Source organism: Halichoerus grypus, chromosome 10 (assembly GCF_964656455.1).
Source record: "Halichoerus grypus chromosome 10, mHalGry1.hap1.1, whole genome shotgun sequence".
Lineage (NCBI taxonomy): Eukaryota > Metazoa > Chordata > Mammalia > Carnivora > Phocidae > Halichoerus > Halichoerus grypus.
In genome coordinates, this window is record NC_135721.1 from 139,019,433 (window position 1) to 139,047,007 (window position 27,575).

General features: G+C 44.1%; 1 protein-coding gene and 1 long non-coding RNA gene across 4 annotated transcripts; one reads left to right on the forward strand and one right to left on the reverse strand.

The window, feature by feature from the left end:
- Window positions 1-4,030, reverse strand: LOC144379308 (uncharacterized). Its single transcript, XR_013442134.1, has 2 exons — window positions 3,390-4,030; window positions 1-1,654 (listed from the first exon to the last, which is right to left on the reverse strand). It is a non-coding gene; the product is annotated as an uncharacterized LOC144379308 (long non-coding RNA).
- PCMTD2 (protein-L-isoaspartate (D-aspartate) O-methyltransferase domain containing 2) lies at window positions 4,011-27,268 on the forward strand. 3 transcript variants are annotated; one of them, XM_036085838.2, is made up of 6 exons: window positions 4,011-4,146; window positions 9,354-9,684; window positions 13,280-13,382; window positions 14,678-14,849; window positions 21,315-21,438; window positions 24,296-27,268. In XM_036085838.2, the coding sequence occupies exons 2-6, from the start codon at window positions 9,378-9,380 to the stop codon at window positions 24,673-24,675; spliced, it is 1,086 nt and encodes a 361-aa protein (XP_035941731.1). In that variant the 5' UTR covers window positions 4,011-4,146; window positions 9,354-9,377; the 3' UTR covers window positions 24,676-27,268. The 3 variants fall into 3 exon arrangements, with proteins under 3 accessions (XP_035941731.1, XP_035941719.1, XP_035941741.1); XM_036085826.2 differs by lacking the exon at window positions 4,011-4,146 and adding an exon at window positions 4,440-4,579; XM_036085848.2 differs by lacking the exon at window positions 4,011-4,146 and adding an exon at window positions 4,995-5,142.
- Window positions 27,269-27,575: the final 307 nt, after the last annotated feature.

A 27,575-nucleotide genomic window follows, 5' to 3' on the forward strand; every position in this document is an offset into this window, starting at 1 on the left:
TTCCCACGCATTACTTTTTTATTAAAGTGGTTTGTTTCAAGACAAGAAATTATTTTTTAGACTCCCTTCTTAATCATTTTATGATACAAATACACTGGAGTTCACCAATACTTTCAGATAACATCAAACTGCACTCACCTGCAGAGTAGGAATAGCAGAGAAGTATGAGGCATATCTGAGAACTGGCTAATTCCACTTGCTGCCTACAAATGGCTTATGAGGAGGAAGAATGATTTCTTCCCTTTTTGGAGGATGGTTTGGAGCGTCTCGGTGCAACAGCGGCCTGGGGCGACGCCTGGTGGTCACTGTGGCCTCTTGTAATCTGCCATCCTCCTCTTGATTCCTTTGTTTGTAAAGTATCTTTGTTCTCTGGGTGTTTTAAATTTTTCCTCTTTATCATTGGTTTTGAGCAATTTGATTATATTGTGCCTTGGTACTTTTCTTCATGTTCCCGTGCTTGGGGTTCATTGAGGGTTAGGGTTTTCATCAAATTGGGAAAGATCTGGCATTTTCTCCACTATTTCTTTTCATCCCAGCTTGTGTTCCTTCTTTCTGGGACAGTCATTACATGTGTGTCAGGCCACGCGAGGCTGCCCCACAGGTGCCACTGATGCTGTCAATTTATTCTCTTTTCTCTTCACATCTTCTTTGGCATAGTTCCTACTGCTGCGTCTTCAACCCTTTCTTCAGCAACATCCAATCTGCTGCTAATACCACTTACTGTATTTTTCAACTCAGACATTGTAATTTTTACTTCTGGAAGTTATATTTGGGTCTCTTTATGTAACCTCTGTGTCTGCACTTAACTCCTTGTTTTACGTCCTTCTTTATATTCCTGACAATTTTAGATTGGATGCCAGACATTGTAAATTTTACCTTGTTGAGTGTTGGGTATTTTGTATTCTTGTAAATATTCTTGAGCTTTGCTCTGGGACACAGTGGCCAGGAAACATTTTGATCCTTTCAGATCTTTCTCTGATACGTTAGGTGGGGTTTGAGCAGTCATCAGTCCGGGGTGAGCTATAACTCACTCCCGAGGCAAGACCCTCCTGCGTACTCTTCCCACTGTTCCATGAACCAAGAGTTTTTCCAGTGTGGCTGCTGGTAACCGACACCACTCTCTGCCTTGTGCAACCATGGCAGTGTGACCCTTTTGGACAGTTCTTTCCCTGGCTTTGGGTTGTTTCTGCACACACACATGTGCTGATTAGTTCTCTACTGAACACTTGAGGGGGAGCGGCTGCAGGTTCCCAAGTCCTCTCTGTAAATTTCTCCCCACCTGTACTCTGCCCTGGGACTTCCAGCCACCTTGCTCTGCGTGGGATCCCCCTCCCTGCCCTGCAGCCTGAAGATACTCGCACTGGTGAGATGAGGCAACTGTAAGGGCTCAGCCCATTGGTTTCTCGTCTCTCAGGAGTCACTGAGCTTTGTTGCACAATGTCCAGGTTCTGAGAACTGTTGCTTCACATATTAGTCCATTTCTTGGTTGTCTCAGGCATGAGAGCAAGTTCAGTCCATCTTGGTCAGAGTTTCAGAGTTTCTTGGCACATTTCAGTTAGAAATGATGAAAAAAATTCTGGAGATGAATAGTGGTGATGGTTGCACAACAAGAAGAAATGTACTTAATGCCATTGAACTCCATCCTTAAAAATGGCTAAAATGGTAAATTTTATGTCTTAAAAATGGTTAAAATGGTAAATTTTATGTTATCTATATATTACCACAATAAAAAAACATTTTTTTAAAGGGCTACCTTAACTAAAGGAAGTCTTCATACTGCACTTTGAAGATAACAACACAACCCACTGCATGCAGCTCCAGCCACGAGTACCCAGGTCCACCCTGACCTCAGGCCTCTACATGACCTTCCCTTTGCCTGGGGACTCCTCCTCCAGATATGCCGACCACGAGCGGCCCATACATCCCCCAACCAAAGCCCATACCCCTCAGTTATTCTTCCCAACACCTGTTAGAGACACCCCCCAGCCCCCCATGGTGTGCATCCCACTCACGGAACAAGGCATACAAGCTCATCCAACTCTGGGTGTGTCTGGTGGCCTTTGGCAGGGCACTGACACCTGTATTTGACAGACAGGGAAACTCTGAGTGCATTGGATGCTGTCAGGAAGCAGGGACATCTCAATAAGTGATTATCTGTTAGAAGGGCGGGGCAGAGGAAGGCTCATCTGTAACCGATGAAAGAGCAGGGGTCGCTGCTATTGGCTGGGAGAGAGCTTGTCTGAGTTTCTGTGGGTGACTCAGGGAGCTTGCTTGGGCACGGTTATGATGTTTTGTCTCACTCTGTCACAATGGAGTGCCTCTGCAAGACGGTCCATGTCCAACAGGAGAATCCATGGCCTTGCTGTGAGTGCCAGGCCAGCTCCCAATGTCAGAGACTGCTCTTCTCATTCTCAAAGATCGTATTAGTATCTACGTCACGGAAATAACCCCTGTAAAGTGCTTACTGTGACATTCTACAAAGATTAATACTGATGCTATATGGATGGTGGAGCTGACATGGGGGTGGGGGAAATCACCTTGGAGAGGCAAGCAGATGGGTCTTAAGGGAAGGCCTAGAGGCCTGATGTGATCAGACCGTGCTCTAGGAAGACCACTTGGCAGAGCCCAGGGAGGGATGGGTGGTGAGAGGGCATTTAGGTCAGTGAAGACATTATCCTGGTAAGAGGTGAGGGATACAGGGATAAGACAGGGTGGAGTATATGGAGGGTGTAGACAGTGGGGAGAGGGCCAAGGACGGCTCTAGGACCTCTGTAATTTGAAACTGTCACAGATAAGCAAAGGAGCGCAGGTAGGAAGACCTCTGAGAGTCCGTGTCAAGGTCAGGAGATTGGTGGTAAGCCCTTTCCTCCACAGCAGCAGTGCTTGTGGCTGTTTGTAGATGGGGTGGCTTCTAAGACTGTGTTCAAAGAAAGGGTTCTGCTGCTAAAAGCTCATTTGGAAAACCACAGGTGAGGTTGGGAAAGGAAGAGTGGGGTAGAATTTCACAAAGTTTACCGGGTAGGCCGTGCAGGCAGTTCACAAAGGGATATGTGGCATGCAGGCGGCAGAAAAGGACAGGTCCCAGGGTGACTGGGGTTGGTGAGGGGAGGCAGCATCGAGGACCTGGACACAGAACCACAAGGTCACTTTTGAGATGCAGAATGATCTTGACTGATGTCCAGCAAAGGTATCTCAGACTGTTCTCACATGGAGGGCAGCCTGAGCAGGGGCCACGTGCCAGGTCAATGTCTAAAGCATGATGCTGTCGAGCACAACGTCCCTGTTTTGAGATCGGGTCCAACTTCAACCCGCAGGGGCTCGGCCTCCTATGTGGTGTCCCACAAGGCACCGAGGCTTAGGTTGGTCTGCTTCACTAGGACAACCCTCACCTTGAGACAGAGCAGACACACCCTTACTCTGCACTCTCTGTGTGGGACACACATGCGGGTGCACACACACCTTGGCTCCTCCAGGTCTGTAGGATCTGCAACCGCGTCCTCTTGCCACCCAGCACATCACCCACCCAGCAGTGTTCTCCTCCTAGAGGCAGGGTTCTCCTCCTTCCTCCGTGGAGTTAGGAAGTTCATGTCTGCATAACGTTCCTTTTTATATTATTCCTATTCATATTATGCAAAAACAGTTCTCTTCGCCTTGTAGGACCCAAAGAAATTGTACCAGCCTGCCCCCTTGCCCAAACTCCATCATCCTCTAGGAACGAAAACCTTGAGAATCCACGATGCTGGGTCTTTGTGTCATCTGAGATGTCTCCAGTTGTCTGTTACGGAGACTACTACGCAAACCAGCTCCACAATATGGGCATGTATGGGTTCACGGTTCACTTTGTGGGACAGAGCTTAGATGGGACTCCAACTCCGTGTTTCTCTGCTGAGGCCCAGAAGAGAGGTGAAGGGTCTGCCCAGACGCAGGGGTAGGAGGTGGCAGCCTACTGAAGCCGAGCAGGGGTGCGGGGCGCCGCTTGCTACGGCTTCCTTTCAGATGTGTACAGGGCGGGTGGGTCCTGCCCACTTCCGCTCTCCCTGGTCTGCAGCCATTGGACCCTCTCTCGGCACGGCTGGATCCTTCTTGTCCTACGCACCTTAGCTCGAATGTCCCTTCTGTGTCACCCAAGCCAGAGTAGCCACTGCCGTGAGTTACTGTCCATCACACAGGGTTTTCATAAGCCTTCCTCGCTGGGTCCTGGCTCTGGGTGGTGCGCGGAAGTCATAATCCTCACCTGCAGCTGTTATTTGACCGCTGCCCCTCCAATACCCCCGAAGAGTGCAGGGCCGGCCCTGCGTCTCTGTCCTTCCTCTCACGCGCCTCGCGGTCAGTCCGCGGTGGGGAAGTCGCGGGCAGGGACCCCACCGGGGCCCACCAGCAGCGCCGTTGCCCCTTTAAGCGCCAGGTCCGGGCGCACGCGCAGTCGGGCCGTTGCGCGCACAGGCGCGGTGGGGCGGCGGATGTTTACGGCGGCAGAGGTCGGGGAGGCGCAGCCGGGCCGCGGACGGGCGAGGGGTGCCCGAGGAGCTCCAGGTCGCGGCTTAGGCAGCCCGATCTCGCGGGCCGGCCGAGCCCGGAGGTAGAGCCGCCACCGCCGCCGCCCTCGGCCCGGCCTGTGGCGGGCGGCGGCGTCGTCTCCCCACGGACCCCTCCCTCCTGTCTACCCTCCCCTCCCCCGGTCCCGAGCGCCTGGACCCCTCCTCCGGGGGGCGTCCCCCTCCGTTCCGGCGTCCTCCTGTCCTCCCCCCGCCTAACCCCCCTCGTTTCCCCCCACCGGCGACTCCCCTCCCCCCCCGCCCCGCCTGGCGTCTCCCCTTCCTCCCTTCGTCCCACCAGCGTTCCTCAGCCCTCCCCCCGCATCTCCCCCTCCTGTCCCCGGGGTTCCCCCTCCTGCGTCTCTCCCCCCAATCCCCCAACCCACCCCGGGCGCCTCTCCTCCAAGAACGTGTCCCCTTTCACCTGCTGCGCTCCGCTGGGGGGTTGTCCCGGGTGCGCCCTGTGGTTTGCCCTCCAGCGTTCCAGAGCCTCCTGGAGGTCTCTCTCCTAGTGCCCGTTGCTTGCACCCTTGGATGTACTTGACTCTACAGACATGCAGTTTGTCCCTAGCTTACTAAGTAGGAAACGTTTGCAGTTAGTTCTGAGGCAAGTCAAGGCTTATCAACGTTTTTAAAACAAATTCTACCTTGGACCTTTTCAGAAGTTGACAGTCTAGGGGCACCCGGCTGACTCAGTCCGTAGAAACTGCGACTCTTGATCTTGGGGTTGTGAGTTCAAGCCCCATGTTGAATGTAGAGATTACTTAAAATTAAATCTCTAAAAAAACAAAAACAAAAAAACAGAACCATAAAGATAGTTGCCCTTCCAAGCCTTGGGGATACTAAGAATTGGCACAGAACCCTGGGACTTAACTTCAGGTGTCTGAAAAAGGTCTATAGTTGGGGAAGGAGAACTTGGCTGGGCTTGGTGCCTGTGTTCCGTTTTTTCCCATGGGATGTGCCTCCCAAGTTGATGTGTGCTCCAGCGTTTCCCCTCAAAAAAGTTACCTAAATCTTTGCCTATCCCCTTTGTTCATCACAAGCCTGTAATAGTTTTCTTCTTTCTTTTTGGCAGAGGAGTGGCTGAAGTAAACAACTCCGTTTTGGGTGTTGAGTAGACTGTCAATCAAGAATTAGTGAAGGCAGATTCCTGCAAACAACTCAGAACTTGTGGCTGTGCTTGGGTGAAATAGAGCTTTAGAGGTGGAATGAGAGGGGACCTCTGAGGTTGTTGGGGTCAGTGCCTAGGCCTCCTGGCCCCACCTCAGCTTGTACCTAACCTGGGACATCCCTGGGGGTGACAGGCTTTCGAGGTTCTAAGAACAGTTCAGTATTTGGAATTCTAGTTGTTAGAAAGCTTTTCTGTGTTTAGTAGAAATTATTTTCATCTAATGTGTTCCATGGATCCAGTTTTTATCAGTTCCAGGAATAGTATATACATGGCAGCCTTTCAAGTATTTGAAAAAAAATCCCTCTGTATGTATTCCTAGCAAGTGTTCTAGTTTTTAAGATAAGTGTTTCTTTCATTATTCTGCCAGCAGGAGGTGTGGTTTTGGTTCTGTTTTCTTCTAACCAATGTGGTTGGACCGGCCCCTGCGGTTATTATGATTGCAAGACACCTTTCAGCAACAACCATCAGGAAACTGAAAAAAATAAAGGTTTATTACTTACAGAACCTGGAAATTTTATAGCATACCTGGGGCCACACAGTGAAACGGGGAAGAGAGAGAGAGCTCTAGTGAGCACAGGCCTGGGTTTCTGCTTGTATTGGGGTTGAGTGTGGGGAGCCTGGGGCCTCTCAGGCTTGCTCTTTATTGGGGAATATAAAACAAAAGAGGGAATGTAGAGCATGGGAAGACAAAAGACAAGTGGCCCTAAAGGTCTGTTATGGAAATCAACTAAGATCTGATCTCAAAGGCCTGGTTCTTCATGGAGTTGAGTGGCAGGAGGCAAAGTGTATATTCCTCACCAATCAAAACTTAAGTCAGGCCCTTGCATTACAAAAAAGACAAACCTTTCAGGGCTTACAGCACAGGGTCCTTTCCCCCAGCTCGTTCTCCACATAAAATTACCTTGTCCATATTTCCATTAAGAAGTGATATTCAGGTTGGAACACGGCCCTCCATGTGTAGCCTGACAAACCCAGTGTAGATCGGAACTGCACACCCCCATTATCGTGGCTTCAGGCTGTGTTGACCCAGCTATAGCCTCCTTGGCTGCCCGTCGTGAGACGCTCCTATGCCTGTTGCTGCTTAGCTGTCTTCCTCAGTGTGCTCTGGCAGTTGGTTTTGGAGCAGTATGAGACTAAGGAGGTCCTGTTGGCCAGTTACCCCAGAGTAGTGACTTATATTGGGGATTGCAAAGTATAATCAAGTACAGCATCCAGAAATTATTTCTCATTACTTTGAACAATTGGATTTGACTAGATTATAGATCCATATTTGGTTTGGCAAGGATATCTTTGCATCTGTTGTTGGTGTTTTTGGGTGGTCTTACGAGCAGTCACAGGGGTGGTCAGGAATAAGCAGTGATTGTATCCACTGTGAGGGAGTGGTAGATGACCAGGCAAAGTTAATATTCTCAGACCCTGTAGATGGTCACATGCATCCTACCAGCGGCAACAGGGGGGGTTACCGCATAGTTATGTAGCCTGTCATTTGGGGCAAAGATTACCAACATGTTGTGTTAAAGAATGTTTTCCCTTTGAGAATTTGAGAACGGAGGCCTTTGGCCAGACAGTCCTGGGTTTGAATTCTAGACGCCTCTTCATGCACTGGTGTGTGATCATGAGCAAAATAGCTGCTGGGTCCCAATTTGCCTCAGTATGTTGTGAAGCTAACGTGAACTCCTGTGACTGGCGGGTGGCGCCTGTAAAGATTGTAGCTCTTTTTACTAAAACGCTAGCTGTTGTATTTGAATAAACTTTCAGAGTGAGGTGAAGTTGAAAATAAGTGATAGATTACATAGTAGAAAATAAAATGTGTCCAATATCTAGTTAGTGTTTGCTTTCTGAAGATAGAATGATGGTATTGAGCTAGAATGGTAGAACATTAGGAACAGAATTAGATCCACCATGAAAGATGCGTGCTTTCCAGGCCTTTTCCTAAATAGACCTTTAGGCAGCAAACACAACTCCACTTTTAAGCAGTGACCTAAATTTTAAGATGACTGTCCTAGACTTGGGATGTAGACTGTAGCCTCAGAACTAAGTGGCTTATCGAAGATTAAACTTGACCTCATTAGCACTTTATCCAGTCGGCTAAGTTCACTGACTGTGGACCATAACCTTACAAGGGCTCCAAAACATCTTGAAATGGCGTGAAAAGCTAGTAATTGGACCATCCTGGTGATTTGGAAAGTATAATATTCAGCTCTAAAATCTTGATGATGAAGATGAACTGTTCCAGTCGTGAAATGTTAGAGCATTTATACTAAGCCCTACGTTTTACATATTTTGTGTATTTGTTGTGAGAAGCTGAAGATTTATCATGTGTTCATGTATTTTTATTCCTGGGAAAACCTCTCCCACCACAATTGCCAGTAGTGTGCACGGGATATGTGTATGGAATCTCTTCCCTCAGTATTTATGCTTCTCGTTCTGCTGTTAGAAATCCAGAGGATTGTGAGGGGGAAAGCAAGGATAAACCTTGTAATAATAAATGATAGTATGTTATTATGGAAGTTGTCCTGAATCAGAAAATGTATCAGTCTTTGTGAAGTCTGGTGTTTTCTGTTTTTTCCCAACAATTTACATCAGATGTTTTGTAAAACGTGAAGTAAAATCATTCTTTTGGAAAGAGTTACATGGGGTACGTATAAAATTGGAGAAGATATTTTTATGGTTCATGAAGATGAGGTCCATGTGAATTAGATGGAGGCACATTGTATGTTAGCAGGTAGCTCAGAAGGGTTCACACTGTTGTTTTTTCTTCTTGAAGGCAGTTGGGAAGAAGGTAAGCAATGTACCTTTTATTGTTAAAGAGGTAGAAAGGTTGCATAACATACACTTCCAAAGGGGGTGTAGGAGCTCTTGGAGCAGCTGTAGCCTGGAAACAGATTTTGTATTTGTTACAATAAAATGTCCTATTGGGTAAGAGTTTTGTTAGTGGTATTTTTGCCTGAAATTTGTACATCCGAATATCCAAATGAACAGATTGAATGGATTCCTTGACCCGATGTGTACGTGGGGGTGTAGAGTTGTTGGGTAAAATTTAGGACACCAGTTAATTTTGAATTTCAAATAAACAATAACTTTATAGTATTTGTTGTTTATCTTTATTTGATTTTTTTGCTTTTAAAGATTTATTTATCAAAAGTGATCTGTAGCACTTGAAATATTCAAAGAGAAGTTGATATTAATGTGGTTTTCTAGACATATCTGTATTCTTTTTATGTTTATATCCATTGACTTTGCCATATGTGAATATATCCCTGGTAAGGCAGATCTATATTCAAGATAATTTTAATCCTAAATATCCGATTTTGTAGATTGACGACTTAAAGTAAAATACTGAGTTCCTACTTTAAGGATGTTTTCAGTTGTCAAATACGCATTAGGTACCTCAAGTTCATTTGAATTCATTTGATATTGTAAATTACAAACTTCGTGATGGATATAATGGAATTTCATATTTAACTGTTTTTTTTTTCCTTCTGAATTTAGCGGGGTTGGGGTGGGGTAGGTGGGTGCTGACCAAGTATATTCCATCTGTGGTATTTTCAGAATTCAGAATTTGAAATTGGCATGTTATTAGAACTTTAACTCTCGTGCTCTTACCTTTAATGTAAATAGCTCTTTAAAAACATTTTTAATTGCAGTGTTGCCTAAGTGTGATCTTGAAGATGGGAGGTGCTGTGAGTGCTGGTGAAGACAATGATGAGCTAATAGACAATTTGAAAGAAGCACAGTACATCCGGACTGAGCTGGTCGAGCAGGCTTTCCGAGCTATTGATCGTGCAGATTATTATCTTGAAGAATTTAAAGAAAATGCCTATAAAGACCTGGCGTGGAAGCATGGCAACATCCACCTCTCGGCTCCGTGCATCTACTCGGAAGTGATGGAGGCCCTGGACCTGCAGCCGGGGCTCTCCTTCTTGAACCTGGGCAGCGGCACTGGCTACCTCAGCTCCATGGTGGGGCTCATTCTCGGTAAGTCTGGACAGAGTGGGGCAGAGCACCGTCTGTGTCGTGGTGGGGCTCATTCTCGGTAAGTCTGGACAGAGTGGGGCAGAGCACCGTCTGTGTCGTGGTGGGGCTCATTCTCGGTAAGTCTGGACAGAGTGGGGCAGAGCACCGTCTGTGTCGTGGTGGGGCTCATTCTCGGTAAGTCTGGACAGAGTGGGGCAGAGCACCGTCTGTGTCGTGGTGGGGCTCATTCTCGGTAAGTCTGGACAGAGTGGGGCAGAGCACCGTGTGTGTCGTGGTGCGGGAGGAGAGAGTCCGCTGGCGGTGTTGTCTGATCGCCTCCTGAGCATCGTCTGCTGTGGTTTATGCGTAGTCATTGGGTGGGCTGGGGAAGGGAGGGCTCCGAGTTTTCTGGAGGAACCCCTCCTGTTCCCTGCCCCCCGCCCACCTGTACCTCCACTGTCTGTTCAGCACACCCTCCTTCTGGACAACAGAGGACCGAGAGAATTGTGTAAATCGGGACTTACAGTGATTTCTTGTTTAATACAATCACCCGGCCTGCTTTGTCACTCTGTCTGTAAACTGAGACTAAGTTTACAGTTCCCTGGAAGTTAAAGTTCTTCCAAGCAGTTTTGTTTTGTTTTGTTTTAATGCTCAAAGAGTTAATGCCTGTAAGTTGTTCTTTGTAAATAAATTCCAGGGATGGGAAGGATTTCACAGGTTTTGTCTCTTTTTCCAAATAAGTTGTGAGACTACACATGGGGATTGGCATTTTTGTTATTGAAACAACAGTATCAGATAATTGAGGGTTTAGGTGTCTGTTTTTACTCTGAGATAGAACGGTTTGCCAGAGGAGTAACAGGGGCTGACCTGTCCTTTAGAGGATTTCTCTGAAGAGGAAGTAGGGCGGGGGCTGCTGTAGCATCTGTGGGGGGGGCAGCATCCGGACCACATGTGCACCACAACGTTGTTTCTTTGCGGTTGTTACAGAAAATCTTAGCAGTGACAGTTGATTTTTGTGGGTATGGAATGAAATTTTTGGTTCTTTATAAGTTCATAGACTTCGGAATTTGGTGAAGTTTTGAGACTGATCATTTGACTTAGGTTATAGATTGCTATCCTCAGATTTTTAGGTTTGTTTTTTAAAGCTAAATGCTTCTTGAACTTAATTTGTTTTGGATTAAGACTGCTTTGTGAAGAGCCCAGGTGATGTATCATTCTGGAATTAGTGAAAGGTAATTCAGTGGAGCAGAGAAATTGGGGGAGCTAAGGATGAGATGCTCTTTGGCAGAGAGGGGGATAGGGTGTCAAATTGACTAGGTTAGAAATGCTGTTGAAAAGAATTGAGATGCTCGGTTCTTACAGTAAGTCTGAGGTGACCTGTTGCACTTGACATTCGCTACAAATTATAAACAGCTTCTCTTAGTCCCGTTTGCTGGTAATGTAATTAGATGGTGGGGTGGGGAGAGATCTAAAGGAAGGGAAGCTTTTTTGGGGGTTGCAGTGGATACTCTGTACTGCTGTGATGTATTTGAAGGAGGTGAATGGAGAGTTTCCTTTCATGGATAGACATCTTGCGTTTGCAGGGAGGAGGCTGCACGCACTGGCTGATATCTCTGTCCGGATACCACGTGTTCTGGGCCTCCCTCTCCAGTTTACTCAGCCTTTAATGTTGTTGCATGCACATCACTCCGGAACTGAAGGCCATTTTGGCTTCCCATTGCCTGCAGATGTGAGGTCTGGAGTCTTTCATCTGACTCTTTTTTAAACCCAACTGCCTTTCTGCCTGGCCCTGAAGTTTATCCCTTTTCTGCTGTACTCCTGTGCAGCTAACCTGAAGTGCTGTGTGATTAGGGAGTGGAGTGCCCTCCTGCGGGGTGGGGGTGGGGGGTGGGGCTTGCAGTCTGGCTTCAGTGCCATGCCCCTGATGTCTCAGTCCTGACTCCTCCCGTGCCCTCCCTCCCCTCTTAGTCATCTTTTTATTGGGGTGAGTCAGGGGCTATGTGTTATTACTGTATTTGGTGTTAAGCTTCTTGGGGATAGGAACTATGTCCTGGATCTGTTATGAGAATTAACTGCTTAATAGGTTTTGATAAAGGGTGAGGGGCTAATGAAACTATGATGAGTGGGGAAGTAAAGGTTTTCTTGGTTTCTGGCACGTGCTGCTAGCCAGAGGGCAGTGGGATGGAAGTCAGTGACTTGGCAGAGGGTCTTGAAATTGGATAATTTGGATTTGATGTTGTAAATAGTGAAAATGTGACTTCTCAGGTAGGGTGTGTTTTAATGAGAATGTTTTAGCAGCAGCAGATGTTGAGAGAAGAGAGCCCCAGGTGAGCTGTCCAGGTCGAGGAGAGGGAAGCCTTGGCCTGGGGTGGGTGTTGTGCTGTCGGGGGACCAGGTAAGCCCAAGTGCAAAATATCAAGATATGGGTGCACAGATGGTTGCTTATTTTCCAGTATTTCTGTTGGGCCATAGCGTTAAGTGCTGCGCTGTGACTTCAGTATGTCTGTCTAGGAAATAAAGTTTTACGTGCCCTGTTGATTTTCACATGGAGATATTTAAAAAAATGGCTGTGTAAGTTAACCTGTAGTAAATGAACAAGTGTGAGGTGTGTCGCTTAGTGACTTTTCATGTAAGTATTCACCTTCATGCAGGCACGGCGTAGAACCAGCACCCCAGGAGCTCTCGTGCTGCCCCTCCCCCTCCAGAAAGGAGAGCACCCTTTTGTTGTCCATCATCACAAATAAGTGTTGCCTGTTTCTGACCTTCACAGAAATGAATTCCCACAACAAAGAGACTCACCTAAGCTGTCTGTGTCAATAGGTCTCACCTAAAGGCAGTTTTATACAGAGGGAACACCTTTATTGTTAAGTGGGCTTGTAACTTTTCTCACAGCTTTATTTCCAATTATTGATAAATTTCCTTCGATATAAAAAATGTTTCATTGTGACTTGGTTATAGTTTTATTTGTTTATTTTGTTTGAGAGAGAGAGCACGTGCGTGAGTGGGGGAAGGGGCAGGGGTAGATGGAGAGAGAGAATCTGCAGCAGACTCCATGCTGAGCACAGAGCCCGACTTGGGGCTCGATCCCACGACCCTGAGATTACGACCTGAGCTGAAATTAAGAGTCGGACGGACATTCAACCGACTGAGCCACTCAGGCACCCCTGTTACAATTTTATTTTAATGATGATCGAAAGCTATTTGTGTCCATGTCTGAGTGTCTGGGCGACCTTTTGGAACACAGTCCTGAGTCCAGTTTCATTTGGAAATAACATTTTTCTTTTTTAATTCGTTAGTGAGATCTCGAATTCTTGGTTGCAGATCTTGGCCTTTTTTACATCTTTGAGAGCAGAGCGACCCAGGCTTTAGAAAGCTGTGACATGGGTAGTGTCAGAGAAACAAGTATTTACAATGTGGTGAGCATAGTCTACCCTGCATATTTAAAGATTAGCTTGGGTGATTTAGGTCCAATAATGTGATAAGACCTCAAAACCTTGTGAATTTCTTCATGTAATTATACATGCTGAATCTGGTGCATTGTAGTTGATAAAACAGAAATAAAGAATAAGAGTTCTTGCCCTAGTTCTAAAAGTTTTCTTATTCTGGAACATTTTAGGTCCTTTTGGTGTGAACCACGGGGTTGAACTCCATTCGGATGTAATAGAATATGCAAAGCAGAAGCTGGACTTCTTCATTAGAACCAGTGACAGCTTTGACAAGTAAGATCAAATACTGCCCTTGGGTTGCTGTGTGGATTATAATTTAGACTTTTGATTAGATGGGAGACATAAGTTTATTAGTGTTCATACACCAGCAAACAGGATTCAACTTTGGGAGGAGAATCAGGGGTATGTGCATAGTTGTTCTAATTATTTTTTAAATATTTTGTGCTTTTGAGGGCTTTAGGTTTTTTAACTATGATACCAGGGAAAGGTAATTTTTCACCAATATAATAAGAGAAGGAAGTAGAATGTTTGCCCAGTTTTCATGTTTCCAACACAGACAACAATTTATTACCTAATGGTTTCTAAGACAGAATTGTTGCATTTGTCTTTAAATAGTATATATAACTACCTCTTGCCATTTTCTTTAAAAAAGATTTTATTTATTTATTTGACAGAGAGATAGTGAGAGCAGGAACACAGGCAGGGGGAGTGGGAGAGGGAGAAGCAGGCTTCCCGCTGAGCAGGGAGCCCGATGCGGGGCTCGATCCCAGGACCCTGGGATCATGACCTGAGCGGAAGGCAGATGCTTAACCATCTGAGCCACCCCGGCGCCCCTCTCTTTCCATTTTTAAATAAGGCATTAAAGTTCTTACTTTAGGGTTTAGCATTTTTAGAAACACCAGATGTAGTTTTCTTTCATTTTACTTGTTTTTATATTTTATTTTTTTAAAGATTTATTTATTTGAGAGAGAGAGAGAGCGAGCGAGCGCGTGCATATGCGCACAAGTGCGGGGGAGGGTCAGAGGGAGAGGGAGAGAGGGAGAGAGGGAGAGGGAGAGAGGGAGAGAGGGAGAGGGTCAGAGGGAGAGGGAGAGAGGGAGAGAGGGAGTCTCAGGCGGACTCCATGCTGAGTGTGGAGCCTGATGAGAACTGGGCTCAGTCTCACGACCCTGAGACCATGACCTGAGCTGAAACCAAGAGTCGGACATTTAACTGACTGAACCACCCAGGCGCCCCTCATTGCACTTGGTTTTAGTAGATCTTAAATAAGGTAATGATTTATAAAAACAGAGCAAAGACAGTGATGATTGGAGGTTAGATGATTTAAGTCTGTATTATGTTTATGACATTCACTTTCATAATATTTTGTTTGGAATTTCTAGGGTTCTGTTTATTAATAATATAATTCTTTTTGGAGGTCTGACTTCCATCTTTTGGCTCTGTCAGTTGTATTATGTCATTATAGGGTTGTTCAAGGAAAACATAACCTGTGGTTAGTATAGACTTACTATAGATAGACTTGCTATAATGTGATATACTCAGTTACAGAAAACATTTTTTGCTTTTAGATTTGACTTCTGTGAACCTTCCTTTGTTACTGGCAATTGCCTGGAGATTTCTCCAGATTGTTCTCAGTACGACCGTGTGTACTGTGGGGCTGGTGTGCAGAAAGAGCATGAAGAGTACATGAAGAGTCTTCTCAAAGTAGGGGGCATCCTTGTCATGCCGCTGGAAGAGAAGGTCAGACCCCTCTCCTAACTGACACGCTTAACTATTGGCCAAGGTCTGTTCCAAGAAGTTTCCGTATATTTTTCCTTGTATTCCTCATGACAACTCCTTCCGTTTCACAAATGAGGACACAGGCAGGGACAGGTCATAAAGACAGCCTAGCTTGGGCCAGGGCCTGACTCAGGTAGGCACCCTAGAGCCTGCACTGTAAGCCCTTGCCCTCCTCTCTGTTCTGTCTCCTCCTCTCTCCCACCTCCCTCCCCTCCTCCACAGCTATTCTAGTATGCTTATTCTATTGTTAGAATTATATGTAAAAATCATTAGAGTAGTTCTATTTTAATTGTTAAATTCTGTGACCGTGAGCGTTACACAGGAGTCCCTTCCTTAGGAGGAATCTTGTCTCAGTCGGCTGTTGGGTTGTGCGTGTTTCTGTACGTTGTAGCTGTTGTGCTTCATTGAGAAAAACAAGTTGTAATAGACAGGCAGATTAATCAAACCTGAATTGGTCATCAGGGAGAAAGTCTCAGTCACAAAGAGCTAGGAAAAATGGAAATGATAAAAATTAGGAGATTGTGCATTTTTGTGTGATTTTCTGCAATTTAAATATGTTAGCGTTTATTTTGTTTAAAAAGGAATCATTCATTGTTGAAAATCCAGAACATGTGAAAATTAAGAAAAATTGCTCACAATCCTCACTTTAAGCACTGTTAGTGTATGATTCTTGTAGTTTGTACCCTTTTCCAAGAAGGTCATTGTGCATACGGTTTTATTTAATTGATGAGATGATTTTAAGCCATTTAACATTTCGTATCATCCTATTGAGTGCTTATATAGTAACCTGTGGAATAGTTGACCATAGTGTATCCTCTGGCTCCTGGAAATGGACACGAGGCTGTGTGTATAACGTTCTGTTACTTACTATTATATACAGAATGTAGTGAATATCGCTAAGTAAAACAAAATTTTTATCCATAAATATTTCAGAGTGTATCTATAAAAGATAAGGGCTGTTTTTTTAAGATACCACAAAACCATTATCAATCTAAAAAATTACCAGTAATTTCTTAGTTATTTTCAAATTGGCCGCTAATGTTCAAATTTTCCTGATTGTCTCAGAATTTGTTTGAATAGTTTATTTGCATCTCCATTTAAGATTTATGTCTTGTATTTGGTTGATCTTTCTCTCTCTCTCTCTTTTTTTTTTTTTTTAAAGATTTTATTTTTGAGTAATCTCTGCACCCAGCGTGGGGCTTAAACTCATGACCCCAAGAGCAAGAGTTGCACGCTCCACTCACTGATTGAGACAGGCTGGCACCCAGGGTTGATATATCTCTTAAATGTTTTTTTATCTGTAACTTCTTTTTTTCTTTTTTTTTACTTTTTCCTTGTAATGTACTTGTTGAAGAAATCAGGTGATTTGTCTTACAGAGTTTCCTGTAGCCTGGATTTGGAGATTACGTATCCCTGTGGTGATGTTTTACATATTCTTTCTGCTCCCTGTTTTCATCATAAATTGTTAGTTGGATCTAAAGACTTGCTTAGTTTCCAGTTGGACTTAATTTGGGGGTGGAGGGGTGCAAGAATACTTACCTGTTACAGTGTACATTCATATACAGGCACATCATGCCTGTGGTCTCTTTGTCCGATGCTAGCAGTGCAATTGTGGTTCTGATCCGTTATTTCATTAAGGGATGCAGAACAATACGTTCTGATTCCATCATTTCTCTTCATTTAGTACCTCAAATACTTTTTTCTTTTTAATTTTAATTCCGGTATAGTTAACATACAGTGTTATATTAGCTTCAGGTGTATGATGAAGTGATTCAGCACTTTCATACATCACCCAGTGCTCATCAACATAAGTGTACTCTTAATCCCCTTCACCTGTTTCCCCCATCGCCCTACCCACTTCCTCTTTGGTGACCCTCAGTTTGTTCTTTAAGAGTCTGTTTTTTGGTTTGTCTTTTTTTTTTGTTTGTTTGTTCAATTGTTGTGTTTCTTAAATTCCACATATGAGTGAAATCATACGGTATTTGTCTTTCTCTGACTGGCTTATTTTGCTTAGCATAGTACTCTCTAGCTCCATCCATGTCATTGCAAATGGCAGATTTCATTCTTCTTTATGGCCAAATAATATTCCATTGTGTATATATATGCTGTATCTTCTTTATCCATTCATCTATCCATGGACACTGGATTGCTTCCATATCTTGGCTATTGTAAATAATGCTGCAGTAGACATCAGGGTGCATGTATCCCTTTGAATTAATGTTTTTATATTTTCTGGATAAATACTTAGTAGTGCAATGCTGGATTGTAGGATAGCTCTATTTGTAACTTCTTGAGGACCCTCCATACTGTTTTCCAGAGTGGCTGCACCAGCTTGCATTCCCACCAGTGGTGCAGGAGGGTTCTTTTTTCTCACGTCCTCACCAACGCTTGTTCCTGTGTTGTTGATTTTAGCCATTCTGACAGGTGTGAGATGGTATCTCATTGTGGTTTTTTTTTTTTAAGATTTATTTATTTATTTTAGAGAGAGAGAGAGAGAGCATGAGTAGGATGGGCAGAGGAGAGGAAGAGAGAATCTCATGCAGACTCCGTGCTGAATGTGGAGCTTGATGCGGGGCTCGAGATCATGACCTGAGCCGAAACCAGGCGTTGGATGCTCAACCAACTGAGCCGCCCAGGCTTTTGTGCTTTTGATTTGCATTTCCCTGATGATGAGTGATATTGAGCATCTTTTCATGTGTGTGTTTGCCATCTGGATTCTTTGGAGAAATATGTGTTCATGTCTTCTGCCCATTTTTAGATTGGACTATTTGGTTTTTGGGCATTGAGTTGTATAAGTTCTTTATGTAATTTAGATACTAACCTTTTATTGGATATGTCATTTGCAAATATCTTCTCCCATTCAGTAGGTTGTCTTTTAGTTTTGTTGGTTGTTTACTTTGCTGTGCAGAAGCTTTCTATTTTGATGTAGTCCCAACAGTTTATTTTTGCTTTTGTTTCCTTTGCCTCAGGGGACCTATCCAGAATAATGTTGCTACAACCGATGCCAGGGACATTACTGCCTGTGCGTGCTCTCTTGTAGGATTTTTATGGCTTTAGGTGTCACATTAGGTCCTTAATCCATTTTATGTCTTTGTGTCGTCTTTAGTTTCTTTCATCGGTGTTTTATAAATTTCAGAGTAGAGGTGTTTCACCTCCTTTTTAAGTCTATTTCTAGATATTTCATTATTTTTGGAGCGGTTGTAAATGGGATTGTTTTCTTAATTTCTCTTTCTGCTGCATCATTATTAGTGTATAGAAATGCAGTGAATTTCTGCACATTGATTTTGTATCTTGCAACTTTATAGTACCTGGAATACTTACATAAAGAGAAACACCCTCATCAGTTATTTGGTTACCCTAAGTACACTTTATAAGGAGAGGCTGGATAAATTCTGATTCCTAAGCTTTATTTATCAGTTTCCTCAATGATCTGGTTCTCTAGCATCTGTTGAAGGTGGTGACTAATAAGTTTTTATTTGGTTTCTAGTGGTGGTGTGAATTCATGGATATAGACATACTTAAAATTTTAATAATTGTATGATTCTTATTGAAGCCTAAAATGCCCCATCTTGGCCAACGGGCATCTCTTCAGTTTGGCTCTTGGGCTCTGATATACCCTCAGTAGTCTTTGATGGTTTTATTACTTTCTGGTAAGAAAAGATGTTCCACACTCATTTTGTGTATTTTTTACCACGAAGTTGGAATTAACCATTTCTGAGGATCTCTGTTAATTTTAAGCTCAGTGGGAATCGGTGTTTAGGGAACACAGGTGGGGACTTTGTCGGAACCTTTAATACAGGTTAGTTTTTTACAGTGGAATTCTGGAGCTAGGAAGCCACCCCCGTACATACTTATGTTTTTGTTGGTTTGGCTTTTGGACATAAAACACTCCATGGGTTTATATTGGTACTTCCGGCTCAAAGTTAGGACCAGAGGGTTTTTCTGACTTCTTCCGTCTTAAATCAGCATTACCTGTGTCCCGCGCCGGAAGGCCTGCTCCCTGACTGTCCTTAGATTGCCCTTTTATTCCCCTGGGGATGTACACATTCATGTGTTTGAAAGTCACTGGAAATAATGCTTCCCTGTGAGGTTATTCTGCCAGGCTGACTTACAGCTCTTTTGTTTCAGTTTCTAGGAATTGCCATATTAGGTTTTATAACTTTGTTAAATATTTACAGGGTTCCAAGGTCTAAATAATAAACACTCACAGAATTTTTTTCCATGTATGTCCCCTCCACTTCACCTGGAGGTAACCACTTTGTTTTTAGTTTGTCTGTTTACTCAAAAAATACATAAGCAAACACACTTTTTTCATAACTTTACTTCGGTGAAGATACGCACATTTTTTTCCATTCCGTGTATTCATCCAGACATATGAAATAGGAATTGATAGTTTTAGGTGTTATCATTGCTTATTGTTCATTTTAAGTATTTGGTATTTGGTATACGTGGAAATTCTTTTCTGTCCCAATTTTTTTTACTTAAAAACGTTTTCTGTTGGTGTATAAAAATGTGGTTGTTTCATGGGCATTTGGGTTCTTTCCACCCTTCTGCTGTTTACAAGCAGTACTGCTGTGAAGAGGGTGTGCATAGACATGTTTGTGGATATTCTTAATCTTTGTCTACACCCAAGACCTCTTCCAGGTGCAGTCTCAAAAGCAGAAGTGCTTGATCAGAGACTCTGTATTTTAACTTTGGCCAACTGCCTTTTGGGAGAGGAGCCACCCATGCCCTTGCTGACAGTCCCACCTGCTTATTGCTGTCATCACTGTGGATAGCAGGGCTACATGTCCCCATTTTTGCTCTTCTTTCTCAGGTTATTGTTTTAAATACATCTTTATTTAAATTGTTATTTTTTTAAAAAAGATTGTATTTATTTATTTGACAGAGAGACACAGCTAGAGAGGGAACACAAGCAGGGGGAGTGGGAGAGGGAGAAGCAGGCTCCTGGCTGAGCAGGGAGCCCGATGCGGGGCTCGATCCCGGGACCCTGGGATCATGACCTGAGCCGAAGGCAGACGCTTAACGACTGAGCCACCCAGGCGCCCCAAATTGTTTTATTTTTTAAAAGATTGATTTATTTGAGAGAGAGAGAGAGGGCTTGTGCCAGGTGGGGGGTGGTGAGGGGGGTGGTGGGGAGGGGCAGAGGGAGAGGGAGAATCCTGGAGCAGACTTGCTGCTGAATGCACCTGATCAAGGCTCTCTATCTGAAATCAAGAGTTGGCCGCTTAACCAACTGAGCCATCCAGGCACCCCTTGACTTAAATTATTTTAAAAATCTTTGTTGTATCAGAAAAATATGTCAGACCTTTTATTGGAATTGTGTTATGTGTATATTAATTTGAGGATCATAGACATATTTTCAGTATCCATCTCCTTGTCTGGAACATGGAATATGGATTTATAGTTTTCTTGAACAGTTCACCCGTTATTTATCGATTGTGTTTAGATATTTGATGGTCATTGTAACTAGAACCTCTCCTTAAAAAAAATGTTTTTAAAAAGAAGTTTTTGCTGGTACACAAGAGTATGAATGACTTGTTGATGTTTACCTAGTACGTGGCTACTTAATGCTTTCAGTTCTAAGCTTCGTGATATAGAATCTTAGTTTTTAGAGGATTTGCTGGCTTACGTATTTTTAGACAAGAGAGTATATAATCTTCGCATGTCATAGCTGAGCAGAAAATAGCACCATGACCTGCTTGGGCCTTTCAGAAACTGGCACCATCACAGAACACACAGGAGGGCCATGTTGTCTAATTAGGTTCTTCTGATGCCCCTAATACTTGTGATTCATAAGGAATGTTCTCATGACCTTCGCTGCAAGTCTGTGTGTCATGGCGGTGATGTCACGCAGAAACAGTGCTGTAGCGAGGAGAAGCCCTGACAGGTGACGGGACCGAGAAACTGCAATGGTAGCTGCTGTTTGCTGTGTGGTCATGTTGTTGCAAGAAGGTCTTTTTATGGTTTCTGTCCTCCGGAAGAAACAGCCTGGGATCCCGTCTAGACTGGAGCATTGCAGGTGGTCGTGAATGTCTTTAATGACTTTGACTTTAGAATGTCCGTCCGGCCCCCGCCCCCCCCCCCGCCCGCCTCACCCCACTGTTGCCCTCAGCATTGACTCTTGCGGAGAGCCCCAGGAAGTTGTCTCATCCGGTTGTCTCTTCTTGGTTTGGTATCCTTTGACTTCTTTTCTCTAAAAATACATATTAGGTCTAGAGGCTTTGAATATATTCAGGCAAAATATCCTTGCAGTATAATAATTCATTATGGGTACTTCATGTCATATCACTTTAGGGGCCTCTGTTGTCAGGTTATTTCATTATTAGCATATCTGTGGTTTTTTTAGTTTATATGTAGGAGTGATTAAATATCAACTAACAGTAGCCAAATCTTGTGAATATTCTTGTTTTCTCTTTGGGGCAGTTGACTAAGATAACACGAACTGGTCCTTCTGCTTGGGAAACCAAAAAGATTCTGGCAGTTTCTTTTGCTCCTCTGATCCAGCCCTGTCATTCAGAGTCTGGAAAATCAAGACTTGTCCAGTTACGTAAGTACAAAGACCCTTATTTATCTTTTAGATCTTTTAAATAATCTCAGTAGAATTTGAAGAGAAAGACAAATTATAAGGAATCTTTTAATATTAAAGAGCATTGTTCTACCCATTGAAACCTTAAAATGTTACAAATGATTTTTAGAAATTGAAAAATCATCTGTTTTCAGCCTATTTTAGGTTATTTTTGCCTTCTTTTAAATCTACAGGAATTATTGCTGGTCATGCCATTGAAAGCAGAAGACTCCCATGAGAGGGAGTTAATTCTGCTTGGTGGAGAGGTCTCACAGAGAGACTGTGTTGCCAGCACCACTGGGCCAGAGGGCTCTTGCAGAGTCATGGGACCCTTTCCTCCTTGGGGCCGCCTCGTGGGCACGTGCTTCAGCCGGTCTGCTGGTGTATGGTGGGAGGCTTACCGTGCAGCCTTACTTGGCTAGGCCTGTAGGACCACAAAGAGCTGACATCAGGGCCAGCATTCATCCAGATACTGTTGTATAATTTAAACAAATTTATATGGCAATGAGAATTGCAAATGATTTTATTTAAAATAAGACCAATAAGAGCATGGATTCTGCATTCTGATCATTTAGAAAATTTGGAAAATGCACCAAAAAAAAAAAAAAAGGGAAAAAAATAACCATAATCTCACCACCCAAAGATAATACATGTTGGCAAATTCCTTCCAGAATTTTTTTTTTTTAATTTGTGAGGAATCATTTATCAGATAGTCATGCTCTGCCTTGGTCTCTGCTAAGTGGAGGTCGCATGCGGTAGATGTGGTCCTTGAAATGTGGTAAGAGCAACAGTACAATACAGAAAGGGGCTGAGAGGGGCCAGGGAGGGTTTGACAGAGGATGGGATGTTTTGGGTGAAAGTACATTCTTTGAAGAGAGAAGAAAGGGAGAAGAGGCATGAGCAGAGGCTGATGGGGACTTTGTACATGCATGCTCCTCAGCGTGGTCCGAGTGCGGGTGTATAGGAGAAACTAGTCCACTACGTGGGTCAGACTTGTCATGGAGGCTGTGGGAGCCACCAGATGTGTGAACTAAAAGATGTGGTGCTTCTGTCTTCTCGACGACCCTGCTGGCCAGGTGGAGGGTGAATTTGTCACCTGCATGCTCCCTGGAAATCTCCCCAGGAGAAGCTAGCATTGCTCGCAGTCAGCCAGGGCGCGGCCTTCCAGAACACTGCCCGAGTGTCAGAAGGTGAGGCCGTGGTCGGTGCATCTATGAGGCTTCGATGGGGGTTTGGTTGGAGACGAGTCTCTTGGTGTGAGGGCCTGATTGGGTCTGGGTAAGAGTTGTGACAGCATGGAGGGCACCCTGAGATGCGAGTTTTGAGGCCAGAGCTTCAGAGCCAATGCTGGATAATAAACAACATGTGATGTTGTTTTGGGTTCCAGAAGTGAACAGTTAGTTATTTGTAACTTTGTCTTCCTGGGCCAGAGTTTTCTAAACTAGCAAAGTTGTGTCCATGGAGACGGCCTCTGCAGCTGAAGGGATTCGGGGGCAGGCACATAGGGTGTTTCTGAGGAAGGATGTGTGCCCTGAGGTGTCCAGCACCTGTTGTAGATGTGGGTCTGGGGAGGCTCAGGACCCCAGTCAGGAATGGAGCAGAGCCCTGCGAGTCACTGCCCGGTCTTTGTTACTCGATGTCAAACCAAGGGTTGATAGGGACATGGAGTGGGGGAGATGGTAGAAATCAGCACCCGAGGGAGCACTACTAGCCGCGGTGGGGGAGGGACTGGCAGCAGAGACTTGGGCCAAGTTGGTTCCCTTCAAGTGGGACCTCAGGGAGAGCCGGAGAAGGAGTCCGTTCAGCAGACTGAGGGGCAAGGCAAGGAAAGGTGGGTGTATTGAGCAGGAAGTCATGATTACGGTGTTGTGTAGTGAGACACGTGGGGCATGTGCTGGAGCTTGTCCTGGACAACAGGGAGGAGACAGTTGAGCAGGAGAGGAGGCCTGGTGTGGACACGGGAGAAGAAGCCGAGAGCCTGGGGCCCGGCGGGCTTCCCCGGGCTCCCGTGGAACAGGGAGCATTGAACGGGATTCTGTGCAGGCCGCTTTGATTTGGGTGGTAAATGTTACAGACAACATAAGAACCCTCCCTATATTGTAGGTTGTCATCTCTTCTGGAAGAAGTTAGGTGCTGGAGCCCCACATCTTCCTCTCCTGCTCCCCCTGCTTGTGCTCTCTCTGTCAAATAAATAAAATCTTAGGGAAAAAAAAAAGTTAGGTCCTGGAGGGAAAAAAGTGATGGTGGTTTTCAGTATAATGTATTTAGACACACAACCCCCCTAATTCCTCCCCCTTTAAGAAGAACTCTCCTGTTGCCACGTGTGTACCTCCTGCCTTACACTGAGCTGGACTGGAATCCCCAGATTTTATTTTTCCTTGGTATGCTTTGGAGTTTTTGTACTCACTAAAAATGTTTTGGATTTGCTTTTCTCTAATAAAAAAGAAACAAATACTCAATTTGTAAAGTACTGTGAAAATGTAAAGATAGATAAAAGAATTCTGGAGCATTACATTCACTGCATGAGCTAGAACCCAGGAATGAATACAGTAAACAGAGTCACGAACCCAGGGTTTTCTTCTGCTTCTGACTGATGAGACAAACAACCTTGCTTCCTTTCCTTATATGAGTTCGGGTTCGTGTGTTTGAAAATACCATTGAGAAGGACCACATACATGCATGTCAGAGCTGTCATTGACGTTTGCTGGGAATGCTCCCCTGTGCTTGTGCTGTAAATAACGCTCGCGAATGACCGTGAGGGGACGGGTTTCTAGAGTTAGGGCCCTGTGCTGTCTGGGTCCCTTGCTGATGAGGTTGACGCATCTCCTTTGCTCCGCAGCGCCCCTGGCCGTGCGGAGCCTCCAGGATCTGGCTCGGATCGCCATCCGGGGCACCATTAAAAAGGTCATCTGTCAGGAAACAGTGAGCAGCGGTGGAAATGGACTGAAGAACACTCCCAGGGCCAAGCGAAGGAGAGTGCGCCGCCGTCGCATGGAAACGATCGTCTTTTTGGACAAGGAGGTATTTGCCAGTCGGATCTCCAGCCCATCCGACGACAACAGCTGTGAGGACTTGGAAGAGGAGCAGCGGGAGGAGGACAGAGCCCCGCCGCCGGACGCGAAGCCAGCCCGACCAGTGAACTTCCTTCGTGAGAAGGTCCTGAGCCTCCCTCTGCCAGATCCCCTGAAATACTACCTGCTCTATTACAGAGAGAAGTAAGTCTGTGGGGGCTGAACCGAGGCGGAGCCCAAGGCTGCGCCCCACGCCCTCATGGGGTTGCCCGGGCACATGCTATGGGGAAGGAGAGTGCGGTCCTCTCCACCTTTTTGTGTTCAGTTTGTTCTTGGTTTTCCTCTAGAATTCCATTCATTGGTATCATTTCAGTAAACATAATCTGACAAAGTGCATAGGAGAATGTTTTCTCAAAAGGGAGAGACTGTCCTGGAGAGAAGGGTGTTTGCTCTTTGCTCTGGTGAGACTCTTGACACCTGCACGCAGAGACCCGCCCAAGACACACACGTCTGCATTACCCATGAAGCAGTGACATTGAAATTAACCTGTGTTGTTATAAAATGTGAAAGAAAGCACAAGTCTGCAAGCGTGTAACATCTTTCCTGAGTGTGACATACCTGTGTCTGAGTTAGAACTTTACAGTGTCAGCCTCTTAATTACTGGCACTGAGCTCCGCTAACCCTTTTAGTTCTCTGGAGGGGGGAACATTATTGAAAAGCTCTCCCTTATTTTAAATAAATGTGATTAAATCTTACGTGAGTTGTTGATTGTAATTTTAAAAGAGGGAAATTGTGATGGGGAAGGAGGGTTAAAAGTATCAAACTGCCAGATGTCTCTGTGGAATTGCAAAATAATCCAAGGAATATTTTCCTGACACCTTTTTTCTTATCTTTGGAAGAGCCAATGTCGGGTAGTCCCTTACAAAATACTCAAGAATGAAACAAGTGTTGTGTGTACTAAGCTACATTACTTTTACCCTAAGGGTAGGGATGACTCGTGACCCAACCTTGAATATGCTAATGGGTGTCTAAGGCGTGGATGTGCTCAGTCCTCAAAACAGGTGCAAAGTATTAAAACTGCAGGAAATAACAGTGGGGACAATGTTACAGACAGCCTGTGCTTTTCTTTTTAAACTTCAGTTGGCTATTTTTCTGTAATCACATTAGAATACTGATTAATAGGTTTTATCTTTTATAATTCTGGAGAAAAAGACATGTTAGTTTTCTAATTTTTCTTAATAACAAATACATGTATTTTAGTAGCTCCATTGCATTAGAATAATGGTGTAACCACCAGTGACTTGTGAAATCTACCTTCTCCAGGCCCTTTGGGTTGAGTGCTTTCTGTCTTTACCTAGTTCTGGGTCTAGAAGAAAAGGCCATCCTGTCAGATGGCAGAATGTTTTCAAGTTACAATTGGTTCTTTTCAAACTTACTTTTTGTTCCAAAAGAAAAGTATGGTATAAAATGTTAGCAAGAAACTCGAACTCAGAGTGCTGATGTTGGATCAGTCATCCAGAGTTTATGACTAATTTTATCCCTCAGCCTCTTGGGTGTTGCTGAGCTTGAGTGTCTTTGTGGTTTCCCCAGCTGAACCGAGTTCTGGTAGTTTATTTAATTTCTTTCTTTCTTTCTTTTTTAACCTTTTCTTCTTTTTTAAGTAACTGAATCATTTTTTTTCACAGGATACTGTGTGCATGCATACCTGGGAAAACATGTCTGTTGCCCTAGATTTGAAAATGTAATCCTTTGTAAAGACAGTTACTTCATAGTCGTTTTTACCCTGCTTTTAACTGAAGGTCAAGCATCCTTGTCTCAGAAGCGCGTGGTTTATGTTTACTTGCGATCACTTCATAGCGTGCACATCTTTGCTGACATCATTCTAATTGATATGTAGCAATCTCTGCAATACGTGGACATTTGGAGCATAATGTTAAACACATGATATTTGTGAAGTCTGTTACACTAGGTGGCTTGACTAAGTTTTTTAATTGTATGTGGATTTTATTTTTTTTTAAACCACATTTGCCTTTATGCTAGACTATAAAAACTCTTCATAATGCATAAGACATGTTTTTCCCTATATATGTCAAACCTTTCCTAACATTTGTGTTTGTATTTACATGTTGTCAGTTTGTGATGTTTAAACCAGAATTTGGTTAAAAGTATATATAGATATAATATATGTGAAATAGTTTGGTGTTTATCTTATACACGTCGAGAAGAATTGTAGATGGGTTTTCCTGGGCTGAAGTGCCCCTCGCCAGAGTCCAGTATGACGCACTACTACTCTCTGTTTCCTGACCGAGTCCAGTATGACGCACTACTACTCTCTGTTTCCTGACCGAGTCCAGTATGACGCACTACTACTCTGTTTCCTGACACATGGATTATGTGTGGCCTGTAACCTCTATATTGTAAACCACATTCTAGACAACTGTTGACAAATTTTATGTTTTGAGTATGTATTTCTGTATGTGCTTTTTGTCTTGAAAGTAGTAAAGCCATAGACATGTGCAAAGGAAATATCAAATGTATAAATATCAAGTATGTAATGTAAAATTCAACTGTGTATGTAACAATGGTTTTGCGAGTCTGGACCTTTCAGGGAATTAATGCCAGAAATTTCAAACAAAAATTTTAGTGAGCGGATATACATTGGATAAATACAAAGGATATCAATAAACATAGTTATGGCACTTGGGCCTTCTTGGCATGGCTTGTGTTTCCTGTGTGGGATTGAAATTCTTGACTACATATTTTCCAAAAATCTTTAAAAATAAACTTTTTCTTTATTACAAGCATGTGTTTTCTCTTACTCTTTGTGTTACTGCCTCATTCTGTACCATGCTAGTACACTTAGGGAAGACATTGTTAGTTTTTTTTAAGATTTATGTATTTGAGAGAGAGCACAAGCACGTGCTTAAGTGGGGGGGGGGAAGGGCAGACGGGGAGAGAGAGAATCCCTCAGGCTCTGCTGAGCACAGAGCCCGATGCGGGGCTTGATCCCACAACCATGAGATCACGACCCGGGCCAAAACCAAGAGTCAGATGGTCAACCGACTGTGTTACCCAGTTGACATTATTTTTAACTAAACACACTTAGTT

What these genes read in the sequence shown, in the direction of transcription:
- PCMTD2 (XM_036085838.2), top strand. Translation starts at nt 9,378, where the DNA reads ATGGGAGGTGCTGTGAGTGCTGGTGAAGACAATGATGAGCTAATAGAC. An exon ending in ACCAGTGACAGCTTTGACAA is followed by an intron (nt 13,383 to 14,677) that starts GTAAGATCAAAT and finishes TTTTGCTTTTAG; the next exon opens with ATTTGACTTCTGTGAACCTT. An exon ending in TCATGCCGCTGGAAGAGAAG is followed by an intron (nt 14,850 to 21,314) that starts GTCAGACCCCTC and finishes TCTTTGGGGCAG; the next exon opens with TTGACTAAGATAACACGAAC.